The following is a 13,070-nucleotide window of genomic DNA, read 5'->3' as shown; positions in this document are numbered from 1 at the left end:
AGGGTAATTTACTTGTTAGCAATAAAATCATTATAGAATATATCGGTCAACCCATTGCGCCATTTATAAAGACCGATAATGACTTATTGTTGCAGCCAAAGCTTTCCCTGTTGCTTTATTTAAAGTTCATATCTACATGGGTAGATTTGCTTGTTTCATACTTGGCTTACTCTTGGTCTCAATTGAGGCATGCATGTTCTAACTATTTTTGTTTCAGAAACTTAAAGCCAAGGTTAGATTCTTTTCAGAAAACCGATGTTAGTATAATATCTTATCCAATGACATCGGTAAGAGAATCCAAAATAAAATTCATAGCCGAATGGGGTGATACAAAATCTGAACCATTCGTTTGCTTAACTCCAAAGCCGTTCTCACAGCAAGATCGGCTAGAAAATAAAAAGTTTACCTTCAGTTCAAGCATGTGTGATCAAATATTTGATTTGTTGCTGAAAAATAATTACATAAGAATTCTTGATCACCATGTCAAGCCATCAATTCAAGGACGAATGTATTGTAGGTTGCATCATTCGTTCAAACATAATTTTGAGGATTGCAATATGTTTCGTCAAATAGTTAAATCGTCCATTGATAAAGGACGATTGAGAATTGTTGAAACACCAAAGGATGACCAGTCTATTCCGATTGGTCTTGATGGCAAAAAGTTTTTGCATCGGCTACTTCAAGCCGATCCATCTAAAGAGAAGGTAAAAACTGCAGGTGATGGGATCATGCTTTCAAGTAAAGAAGTTGTTGAAGAGCACAATGAACATAAACTTGAGGGCGAGAATTCCATCGAAGCTACAATGAAGACGCCAAGGACTAGGGGGCAGCAAGGAAATCCAATAATCAATGAAAGCAAACCAAAAGAAAACAAATGCCGAAATAAGCGCAAGTGTAAGAGATCAAAAGTCACCTTCGTTGAACTATTGGATAAATATGAAAAGAAGAGTGAAGAGCAGAATGCTTATCGGCCAAACCATGCAAAGAAACCAAGATCACCCCCGAGGCGCAAATATGAGGATCGGTATTGGCAAAGTGAGAATTTCAATGCAACATATTCATATCCTTATTTTGGGCCGCCAATACCAATGCCGTGGATACCTCCCTATGCTCATTTAAATCCATATTCATCATGGGACAGGTATGATACAAGGGCACATTCTCCGTCTTATTTTAGACCATCTCACCAATAGTATGCAGCTCCAAGAAGATCAACATTTGAACAATCACGCGTCAAAGACCGTTTTAATCATAAGGAATCGGTCCAAAGCTCAAGGAAGAAGAAAGAGGTGGTAGAGCGAGTTTACCGCGTGAAAAAAGATGGTTGTAAGTGTGCTACTTCAGATTTGATTTCAAATGACAAAGAGCCAATTAAAGTGTTGACATTGGCTGCAAAAGGCAAAGAAGTGAAGCAATCAATTGATCAAAATCAGAGTGCCAAATCTAAAGAAAAGAAGTTAAGGGTGCACAAGGCCCAAAAAGAGTTGCCATTGGTTGAAACAAAATCCCAGTCGAGGTGCTCACTCGGCTTATCGTATTGGCAAAAGAAGGAGTTACAAAAGCTTAGTGCACAAGAACTTGAAGAAAGGAACATGGCATGGGTTCCCAAAGGAAGTACTCAAAATAATTATTATGTGCAAGCTTCCATTACAAGAAGTGCGGAAAAGCTGAAGAAGGGAAAGAGTGAAAACTATGAAGGACCAAGTCGAAGGTTTCAACATCCTCGGTCTATACATTATCCATATTCTTCAACTATGCCATTAATGCCTATGTTATGGAATTCGTCATCAGGTATGATTGGTAACCCTCAATGGGCTTATTTTAATCCATGGATGCAATATAATTTCTTACATTATGAAAGGGTATTGCCAAATCACTATACATTTTATTAGCTACAAGTTTGTTGCTGATCCAAAGGGTCGAAGTACTTTATTTGTCATTTCATTTGTTTATTTTGGCTATATGTGCTTTGAATGAAGTTTACATGGTAATGGACGATATTTATCTATCGTCCTAAGAGTATGTCAATGCATGGCCGGTGTAGTATTCTAACATCGTCCTTAGTTCGATTGGAGAGCGAGACAAGGTATGTGCTCATGGAAATTTATATGATGCCTATATTATGATTGAATGGAGTTGATACATCATGACCGATGTCATTGAATATATGCTGCATAGGCCAATTCATAGTTGCAGAATTGACTGGTGGGCTTATACTTTGTTTGGATATGATTTGGCTTATGCATCTTTGAGATCTATAAAAGGCCAAATCATAGCTGATTTTATTACTGAACATCAGATTAATGACATGTATAATGTTGATATTAGCCTTGTCTCTCTAGTACTATGGAGATTATGTTTTGATGGTTCAATTCATAGCAATGCCAAAGTGTTGGTGTTGTTTATATATCTCTTTATGGTACTATTTTTGAAGCCTCATGCCGCTTAGAATATTTTTATGCACGATTAATGAAGGCCGAATATACATTGTTATTCGGATTGACTCTTTTACTTGCTATAGGTGCTATACATATTGAGGCTTTCGGTGATTCGTTATAACTAGTGCAACAAATATCCAAGGGTTATCAATGTTTTGACGAATCACTTATAGTTTATCGTGGGGTATGTCTAGATGCAAAATTTGCCTTGGGTAGCTTTAAAATTGTTCTTATATTTAGACATGACAATTCAAAAGAGTTGGCACAGCAAGCATCCGGCTACTACATTCATCATGGTGTATTGCATTTCTCTCAATAGCCGATGCTTCATCTCGTCAACATAGGTAAGGCCGAACCAAAGTCCACAGATTCGGCCACTAATGAATTTTGATGCAGGTGAAAGTAAGGATTGGAGAGAGTTTATTGTTGTTTATCTACAAAATCCTAGAAAAAGGGTGAACAATATGGTTCGGAGGATGACCTTGAGACACATATCTATGGAACTTTATCATCGGATTGTTAATGAAGTTGAGAAGGTTTCGCCCAAGTTTGCAGCAAGGGTTCAAAAACAACAATGGCCGATATATAATTATCGCCCTAAGCATATAAATGGCCGATGGAGTATTGACATCGTCCTTAGAACAAACATGGTACAAGTTATTTTTCGGCACACTAGCTTTGCCGAAAAACAGGGGGGCATGTGTTGACGCTCAAAAGTGGCACAATCGTAAAAGTTGCTTTAATCTATGTCAAGATTAATTCAAACTTATGATTGGAAGTCACCATGATATGTCTTCCTTTGAGAAGATCAAGATGGATATGAAAGTGGTCTAAAACGGAGTCCGGATGCAAAAGTTATGACAAGTTCAGAGATGCTCATGGTGACATTAGATTAAAGAATGACTTGAAACCCAATTAAGATGACTCCAAATGGAAAAAGTTTCAACATGAAAGTTGTGCGTCTCGTCGAACCGGATGATTTTGATATAAAAATCGTCTTAATCCGAGGTCGTATGCAAAAGTTACAGCCAGTACAAGGCGCTGCTGCACTGGATGGCCGGACACTCCGGGGACAACCATCCGGGTTTTGATTTTCTCTGTGGATGACCGGACACTCCGGATATGTTAGTCCAGGTTTTGAATTTGGCTGCTGCAGACTTCGGAAAACAGCCGAAAACCCCCTCAAGATGGCCTCAGATCAAAAAACGTTCAACATCAAAGTTGTTCGTCTCGTCGAAACGGTCAAGATTGCTTTTGGGCTCGTTTTCATCCGAGATCGTTTACTCCCCCGAACATGGCCCACAACGTGCAGCCAGATTTTACCGAACAATTTTGGAAAGTTCGGACCAAACAAATCCGAATTGGACTAGGGTTTTGGACGTGAATTGAAGCCTTTTCCTTGCACGGAAAGTCCAGCCGCCTCTTATATACTCAAGGGGTGATGGCCGATTGAACAACACACAATCGATCAATTCATCTACCACTTTTTATCTTTTATCTTTTCTCCTTAACCCTAGTTCTTCTTCTTCCTTGTTCTTCGTCTGTTCTTCTTCTTTGCAGGGCGGCGAACCTCGAGGCCCTAGGGGCGATCAGGTCGACCTAGGGCAGCCCATAGCCGCCGCGCGCCCTGACGGGGTCCCTCCCAGGCGTGTGGGGTTTCGGGTCCTCAAAAGCACCCGCCGAATTGATTTGCGTATCGCGCTTCTGGACGGGTCTCCTTCGACGCGAGCTGCGGTGCATCACCCCCGGCGTTGGAGGTACACGGTGACGTGTTCGTGTGCGAACAGATCTTCATGATAGAGAGTCTCCTATGTTGTCACTTTCATATGCTAGTGGGAATTTTTCATTATAGAACTTGGCTTGTATATTCCAACGATGGGCTTCCTCAAATTGCCCTAGGTCTTCATGAGCAAGCAAGTTGGATGCACACCCACTTAGTTTTTTTAGCTTTCATAAACTTATAGCTCTAGTGCATCCATTGAATGGCAATCCCTACTCACTCACATTGATATCTATTGATGGGCATCTCCATAGCCCGTTAATGCACCTAGTTGCTGTGAAACAATCTCTCGCTTTTTGTCTTCTCCACAACCACCATATTCTATTCTACCTATAGTGCTGTGTCCATGGCTCGCGCTCATGTATTGCGTGAAAGTAGAAAATGTTTGATAATTTCAAAAGTATGAAACAATTGCTTGGCTTGTCATCGGGGTTGTGCATGATTTGAATATTTTGTGTGATGAAGATGGAGCATAGCCAGACTATATGATTTTGCAGGGATAAGCTTTCTTTGGCCATGTTATTTTGAGAAGACATAATTTCCTTGTTAGTATGCTTGAAGTATTATCGTTTTTATGTCAATATTAAACTTTCGTTTTGAATCTTATGGATCTGAACATTCATGCCACAATAAAGAAGAATTACATGGATAAATATGTTAGGTAGCATTCCACATCAAAAATTATATTCTTATTATTTACCTACTCGAGGACAAGGCATGAATTAAGCTTGGGGATGCTTGATACGTCTCCAACGCATCTATATATTTTTATTGTTCCATGCTATTATATTATCGTTTTGGATGTTTTATATGCATTAATATGATATTTTATATTATTTTTGGAACTAACCTATTAACCTAGAGCCTAGTGCGAGTTTATGTTTTTCCTTGTTTTTGAGTTTTGTAGAAAAGGAATACCAAACGGAGTCCAAACGGATTAAAACCTCTGTGATGATTTTTCTTGGACCAGAAGACACCCAGGAGACTTGGAGATGAAGTCAGAGGAGCCATGAGGCGACCACAAGGGTGGAGGGCGCGCCCCCTGTCTTGTGCCCCCCCCCATGACTCCCCTAACCTAATTCTGTCGCCTATATATTCACGTATATTCCCAAACCACCAGAAGCATCCATGAAAACACTTTTACACCAAGGCAACCTTTTGTACCCGTGAGATCCCATCTACGGACCTCTTTCTGGCACCCTACCGGAGGGGGATTCGATCACGGAGACCTTCTACATCAACTCTATTGCCCTTCTGATGAAGCGTGAGTAGTTTACCACAGACCTACGGGTCCATAGCTAGTAGCTAGATGGCTTCTTCTCTCTCTCTTTCATTCTCAATCCCACGTTCTCCTCGATTTCTTGGAGATCTATCCGATGTAATACTCTTTTGCGGTGTGTTTGTCGAGATCCGATGAAATGGGCGAACGATGCATTAGACCAAGAACACCGGGGCAACGTCCCCGGAGGGCAGTCCACATGGTTGGCGCTTTGGCGGGCACCATGTCGGGGTGGTGGCGATGCCTCTTGGTTGCGTGGGTGGCAAGAGGTGTAGTGGCGGGTGTTCCAGGCTCATTCACTACCGTTGGTAGTGGCAATGCCCGGATTCATATCTGGAGGCATGTGCTCGCCAGACTGTCCTAGGTGCCTCATGTTGACACAGGTGAGCTATCGAGTGAAAGCTCATCGCGATGGCGATGACACTCACAGGTGATGCTCTCCTCTTGAGGATGTCGTTGTGGTTTTTCTCTGTGTCAGTGTTCTAGATGAAGACCCTTGTTCATCTTGGACTCAGCAACAACGACGCTCATCGTCGTTGCCCCTCTCGAGAGCATTATTATGGAATTTAGGTGTCTTAGGGCGTGTGATGACGATGTGTTCATACCATCCCGTGTTTTCCTTCGAGAACATAGTTGCATGCATTTACTTTGTCCAGTTGTCCTGGGATCTATTGTGTAAGAGAGCTTTCTCACTATCTTGTATCGTTCAACCATGTATTTTGGTTTGTGTTTTATACATAAAGCGGGGCGAGAGTCTGTTTCAAGAAAAACAACACAAAATATACTGTGAATAGCATCACATCCAAAACTTGAAGCACAATGTAGCTCTTCTACCATTCACAAAAGAATGTGCCTTTGTTGTTTATTAAATTATATAGATATAATAAAATTTTGTGATATAACATATACATGTTCTATAACTGTTGTTGATTTTCATCAAATTCTCAAAGATGTTTAGACGTTAAGCTTAGGGCTTCGCGCTAATTCACCTATATGTCGGGCACACCGTTATATCAACGGTTCCTAGTGCCTCATCCACCTATTTTCAGGACAATGGTCGACAAAATCTCTCTACCCTTCGGCCAACTCCTGTAGTCACTTCCCCTACCGCCCAAAACTCAAAACTCTTATGCGCCTTCTGTCGACCCTCTCATCGATTCTCCTAGTATCTAGTGGCCACCACGACGTCGGGAGGATGGATGAACCCCGTATCTAGGTCTTGTTTGTAGATAGGCCCGCCCATGTGAGGCCATAGTTAGGTTCAAAAAGTTTGTCCTCTGGGCTCTGGCAATGGTGGAGGCGACCCACTCCGGTGTCTGTCTAGGCTTCCCGGCTATGGTGGCTCCACTACTAGTGGTAGAGGATGGTGGAGCTTGAGGATGGTGTCCCTGATTTCATCAACGAGGCGGAGTCAGTGACGATGTCTTGGAATAAAGTCCTCCTCGCTTGGTCTCTTTCTCTCTGGCTTCGACAAGCGAGTGGGGTTTTAGCTCCAAGAAGCAATGCGTGCGAGGAGATGATAGTGTGAGCTATATCGACTGCGATTATACTTTATGAAGGTGGCATGCTTCTCCAAGTTGTTCCGATGAGGAGACATTAGATCCACCCTGCGTCAGGCCTAGGGTGAGCCCTCAACCATTATGCTCAAAGCCGTCACAAAAAGAATACCATTATGCTCAAAGCCATCGCACAGGTTTTTTTTTAAGGCAGCCGACTTCCTTCTCGCCAAAGAAGCCAAGGAGAGCGTCTATGGTCACTGATAGCTTAAGGACTCATCTGTAATTTCTCTTATTTTCGTGTTCTTTCTGCTTATAGTTGGACGGGTCACGGGCGTCAACCTTATCCTAGTCCGACTCGTCTGTACCGTTGCCTAGGATTTCAAAATTCAAAAAAGAAGGAAAGAGGTCGCCGGCCGTTGCCCAAGCTCCCCCCTCTGTCAATGGCCGCGGAAGGAGCGAGAGCGGCGCAGAGAAGAGCCCTCGCCGCCTTCCCAGGTCACAGAAGACGTGATCTCCGATATCCTCCCGTCGCTGACGCCCAAATACGCCCTCCGCTCCCGCGCCGTCTGCGAGCGTCTGGCTCTCGCTCCGGCTCGCCGCCGACCGCTAGATCCCCCTTGCTCCCTGCTCCTCTCCTACTGCGAGGCCCCCAAGCCAGCGCGCCTCTCCAACTGCTTCGAGCTCGAGCTCGAGGCCGTCGGGCTCACCACCGACAAGCGCCGGTTGGTCGTGCGCTTCATCGGCGGACGGCCTCGCCTACAGAGTCCGCGAGGTGCAGCGTCCTGCGACGGCATCCTCAGCGTCCTCGACGCCTTCTTCGTCTGCAAACCCGCCACGCGCCGGTACGCTCCCCTCCCGCCGCCCCGTGGCCCGTGGGAATGCCGGGTCGGGTCCTGTGCCGCCGAGACCAACACGGCGGGCTCCCACCGGCCATCTCAGCTGGCGAGGGGCATCGAGCGCGCCGTCGTCTGCACTGGACTACTGGAGTGGACGAGGTGGCGTCGGTGGAGCGCGCGCGCCTGCACCAACCCGCCCGGTCCTTCCTTGTACACGGCACGGCAGCCTGCAGTCCTGCACTGCACTGGGCGCCAAGCGGACAACATACTGGCCGGTGTTGGACAGTCGACACAGCTGCTCATCCCCGGCTCATGGTCATGGAGGAGCACGATGCAATGCCATGCTCTGCCCTAGGGGCTGTGGCGATTGTGTCTGACGACAACAAGGGGAAATTACACTACAGCCGTCTATCTGTTCTGATGGCTGCCGCACCCTGCTATTCAGTTGGCCCGCGATCAGAGTAAGCTTCGCTTCCCACAATTTCCCACAACCGATTTCCATTGTCCTCACAAAATAACCGCCTTCCTCGCGCGACTGCGCTCCCGTCCGTGCTCTATATATATGTAGGACAGGCACGGAACTCCCCAACAACGCAATCACTTGACGGGGCGAGCTCCCCCTCCCCATCGATTTCCCCAACAACTACAGGGCGAGCTCCCCCTCCCCCTCGATTTCCCCAACAACTACAGGGCGAGCTCCCCCTCCCCCTCGATTTCCCCACAGCGCACGCAGTTGACGGGACGACACGAACCCGAGCGAGCACCAAGAACAAGGAATCCGTCCTGGTGCCCCAGCAGCGCAGGCCCTTGGCGGGATGACGAGAACCGGATCAAGCGCCAAGAACAAGGAATCCGTCCAGGTGAGCTCGGATTCATGTCGATCCCCGTTTCTTGATGGTTGCTGTATGGCATAGCAAGATACCAATTCGCGAGTTCCTGAATATTTCTCTGGCATCGACAGTTCTTGCGCGCGACAGTCATCTAGTTCCCCGTTTCTTGATGGGTGTTGTATGGTAGTTCCTGAATCTTTTTCTTTCTCTGGCGTCGACCGTTCTTGCGCCCCGTTTCAATCGGGAGTTTCTTGTGCTGATCGAACGAGCCGTAACCAAGATTTCGTTCCCATCAATCCAATTTTTTGGTGCGCTCTAATTGGTCTCCCCTCGTTTGAGTTTCTCAAATCACCCCTTCTCGTAATGTTTTCTTTCGTTCTTGGAACTGGCCGTGCTTAATCGCGTTTCAATACTTTCCCGCTAATTGCTGTTTGCTTGTCTTTCACTGATCGGCTAGTTGGATGTTTCAATTTCTTTTGCAGACCGAGATCGACATGGAATCGAAGAGGTCGTCAACGGCGGCGGGGCACACCGCTGACCTCCCCGAGCAGATCTGGTGGGCAATCCTCGAGCGACTCCCGCCCAAGTCAGTCCTGCGGTTTCGTGCTGTCTGCAAATCTTGGCTCAACTGCATCAGCAACAACAATTTCCTCGAAGAATACCATGGGCGCCAAAAGCCACAGCACCTGACCGTCCCAGTCGATCCAGACAACACCAGGCATAAGATGAGTCACCGTGTAGATGCTGTTGATTTCCAGCACCCCGAGGACGGTTTCCTCTCCATAATCAGCTTCACCAGCTTTGGAGTATTTGAGGTCTTTGATCCAGATGAAGAAACCGCAGAGCATCTAATGTCTGCCGTACAGGGCTCAATTGGAGGCCTCCTCCTCGTCTCCTTCGAGCACAGGTGCTATATCTGCAACCCAGGTACAAAAGAATCACGCCGCCTCCCACAGCTGGATGACCATGAAATCTTGGGACTGTACATGCTGGGCGATGAGTTTAGGGTCCTCTATCTCAAGGAAGATGAGGAGGGTGATGACGAATTCTTCGTCCTGTCAGTGCATCAATCTCTTAGCAATAAATCCATTGGGTACTGCCCTGTGTCGCCCGCGGCGAATCTGCCAGAAATTGATGGACCGAAGAAGCTGGGGTTCAGCCTGCAGAGTTCGGCAATTGAGCCGCCTGCCATGGTCGGGGCCAACCTTTATTGGGCACCGTTGGAGCTGTGGCCACGGGAAATTACAGTTTTTGATTGCCAGTCTGAGCTTTTTCACTGGATGAAGCTTCCCAAGACCAAGGAGCGCTCCAAGAGCAACACCAACAATACGATGAAGGTTCTTGAGTTGGACGCCGAGTTGGGGTTATCTCTTCACAGGAGGGGTGAATCAAGTGTTGAGCTATGGGTATTAGATTCTCTGAAGATGTGGGAGCTCAAACACAGTATTCAGTTGCCGGTTGCAGATATCACTGGCTTTGGAGCACATACCTGGGATCCCTTTCTTATGTCCATGGATGGAGGTGTGATCGTAAGGTGCGTGTCCCAGGGCCAGGGCCAGGGAGGGGAAGGCCAACAAGGCACTCAGGCGCTCCTGTACTGCAACAGACACGGAGAGCTAGCGCCTGGACCACTGTTCGTAGGCGATTTGGCTGCGCCTGCCATACACCTATTCAAGCAAAGCATTAGGCGACATGCCCTGTTCCAGGGGCATCAGCAAGATGCTACGTCTCCCTTGTCACTCTTCCGGGACCTCTAGATCAGCAACCTTTCAGAGAGATTCAGCCTGCTGCCAGGTGAGGTGACCGAGCTATGTTTCTGAATATCGCTCCCTGTATTTTAGTTGCAGCGTCTAGTGTTTGTTGACGTTCAAACTGTGATTAGCTTTTCTCATCACACGTTCAGATATACTCATCACTGTGTTTTTTTTTCCTGTTCTTAGGTGATTTGCTTGCACCTGCTCCAGGAAAGTATTATGCGACATGATATGTTTCCAGGTGCATAAGGAGGAGGATGCTGTTTCACCACTGCTTCAGGATTTGCAGATCACAGCTCCTACTTGCCGTGCTTTCTTGTATATTGGGCCCTCTGATGCTGATGTCTCACTAATGTTCCAAGATCTGTAGATTAGAGCTTGTGCCTGTCAATGTATTTTTTGGAGATTGACCCTGCACATGATTTCTTTTCTGAATATCCCTGTATTGTAATTGCAACGTCTAGTGTTGACATTCAAACTGATTAGCTTTTCTTATCAAGGTTCAGACTTCAAAAATACTGATTTTCTTCTTCTCTTCGGAAGGGGTTTCTTTTGGTATGCAGTTATCCCGTGTTATGCTGGAAATTGCTTGTTTCCCAAATATGATTCGTGAAAAAATTGCACCTGTCCTCAGCATGATTATGAATGTCTTGGGTTCTAGAGCTAAACATCTTTTTTTTACGTTTTAAATAGTTTTTCTAGAAAATGTTTTAAAATAGTTTTTTACTGACTGCATTTGCAGATCGGAAGTTGAATAGATGGTGCTTACAACAAATTCATGTCCCATTGCTTAGAGCAACACTACCAGGTCACTTAAAACCCCTAAGAGTAACTCCAACAGCTTTCGCCCCTATCTCTAAAATAATCGTCATTTACGGAAGGTTGGCAAAAGACCCTCCCAACAATTTCTGTAAAGTGTCCATAACTTTAGAGAATCCTATAAAAGTAGGAGCCTTTTCTCATCTTCCTGTATCTTTTTGACGGGCTAGTAAACACCCGAAACTTCGCCGTCACCCCGCCAGAATGCCGCCACCGCTATGCACGCGCTGCCATTGCCCGTGTTGCCTCCGCGCCAAAACCTCGCTGGAACGCCGGCGGTGGCGACCAATGCACTGCCTCGCGCCACCCCTCACCGGTGGCCGCCGCATCGCTCGCCATCACGTGTCACTTACTGGTGGGTCCTATGCAACTATCTACAAAATAGATTTAGGGGAACTAACAAAAATTGCTCCGAGACAACTTCCCCTAACTTTTACGAGAAGGCCATAAAACCAGTTTTACGGGAAGATTTTATAGGTGTTTTTGGAGTTGCTCTAAGGACATCTCCAAAGCCGACCCTTAAATCACCCGTAAATGTCCGGATCACACGTATGCTGACTCGTTCTGCTGTCCAAAATCTCGCAAACCGGACGCAAAGTTGTGGAAGCTTTGCCTGTGCCCGGACCAGCCTCCCCCCATTGTACGACTCCAACACCCCTGGCCGATCCAAAACCCCACCCGCCGCCCGCGTTTCCGTCCCTTCCCCCTTGCTCTGCATCCGCTTCCTCCCTGGCTGCCGCCGCCGCTGTACCACCCCTGCCGCTCGCCAAAGGCCTTGCCGGACCTCCATCGCTCCACCCGGTCACCACACTACTTTATCTACGTTGCTATTCCACCTCTCGTCCGTTCGCTGCGCAGGTACCATCCGCCCCTATGAATGCCGTCCGTGGGGATCACCATGCCCGATAAGTGTTTGGGGAAATGCCCGTGCTATTTTTTTGACAACTTTTCTCCCTTCTTTGAAGCAATAGAGCAGGACATGGAGTGCATCTACGACAACTTCGTTGAGTCGTCCAACGACTCGTCCGGCGAGGATTATGTGGATAAAACGGTGATGATGCAGGCAATCCTTGCAGACGCAGAGCATGCGAAAGAGCATGTTCTCAATTTCAAGGGAACGATCAAGGGTCATCAAGTGCTGAATTGGAACGGGGCACATGGGTGTTGGAGGTTGATGAATGACTACTTTGCCCCCGATACCCTATCCGTGGACAAATTTCGCCTACGCTTTCAGATGCGAAAAAATGTGTTCGATCACCTTTACAATGGGTCTAGGCCTACGATGACTACTTCATCTTGAAGAAGGATGTTGTACGAAGAATTGGATTCTCTAGTTACCATAAGTGTACGACTACATTATGGATGATTGCATATGGCCCGACAGCAGATTCGTGGGACGAGTACCTCCGGATGTCTAAGAGCACATGCGTAGATGCCATCGTCAGATTTGTAACTGCGGTGATCGATATATTTGGACCACAGTACTTGAGAGAGACAACTGTCGCAGACATCGAAAGGCTCATGGCACTCTCGAAAGCAAGAGGATGGCCAGGTATGCTCCGATCTCTTGATTGCATGAACTGGAGCTAGAAAAATTGCCCATATGCTCTACGAGGGCAATATCAAGGCCATGTTAAGAAGCCCATCATCATCCTTGAAGCAGTTGCATCACACGATCTTGGGATTTGGCACTCTTTCTTTAGCATGCTTGGGTCTCACAATGATATCAACATGCGGCAGCTGTCTCCACTGTTCGCTAGGTTGGCTGAAGGACAAGCTCCTCCGTGCAACTATCCCATCAATGGCCATGACACTAGTAGAAAAAGGGTCAAATG

General features: G+C 46.5%; 1 protein-coding gene across 1 annotated transcript; it reads left to right on the top strand.

Annotated features, from left to right (window-relative positions):
• Positions 1-7,376: 7,376 nt before the first annotated feature.
• LOC125552795 (F-box protein At5g62510) lies at positions 7,377-10,951 on the top strand. The gene is made up of 4 exons (XM_048716478.2): positions 7,377-8,293; positions 8,401-8,692; positions 9,145-10,456; positions 10,603-10,951. The coding sequence occupies exons 2-3, from the start codon at positions 8,648-8,650 to the stop codon at positions 10,417-10,419; spliced, it is 1,320 nt and encodes a 439-aa protein (XP_048572435.2). The 5' UTR covers positions 7,377-8,293; positions 8,401-8,647; the 3' UTR covers positions 10,420-10,456; positions 10,603-10,951.
• The last annotated feature ends 2,119 nt before the right edge of the window (positions 10,952-13,070 follow it).

This window comes from Triticum urartu, chromosome 4A, assembly GCF_056163025.1.
Source record: "Triticum urartu cultivar PI428250 chromosome 4A, HENAU_Tu73, whole genome shotgun sequence".
NCBI lineage: Eukaryota > Viridiplantae > Streptophyta > Magnoliopsida > Poales > Poaceae > Triticum > Triticum urartu.
This window is presented reverse-complemented; position numbering and strand designations above follow the sequence as displayed.

Bases quoted from the DNA above. Each gene is read 5' to 3' on its own strand.
- LOC125552795 (XM_048716478.2), top strand. From the start codon at position 8,648: ATGACGAGAACCGGATCAAGCGCCAAGAACAAGGAATCCGTCCAG. The intron at 8,693-9,144 runs GTGAGCTCGGAT...TTTCTTTTGCAG, and splicing joins AGAACAAGGAATCCGTCCAG to ACCGAGATCGACATGGAATC.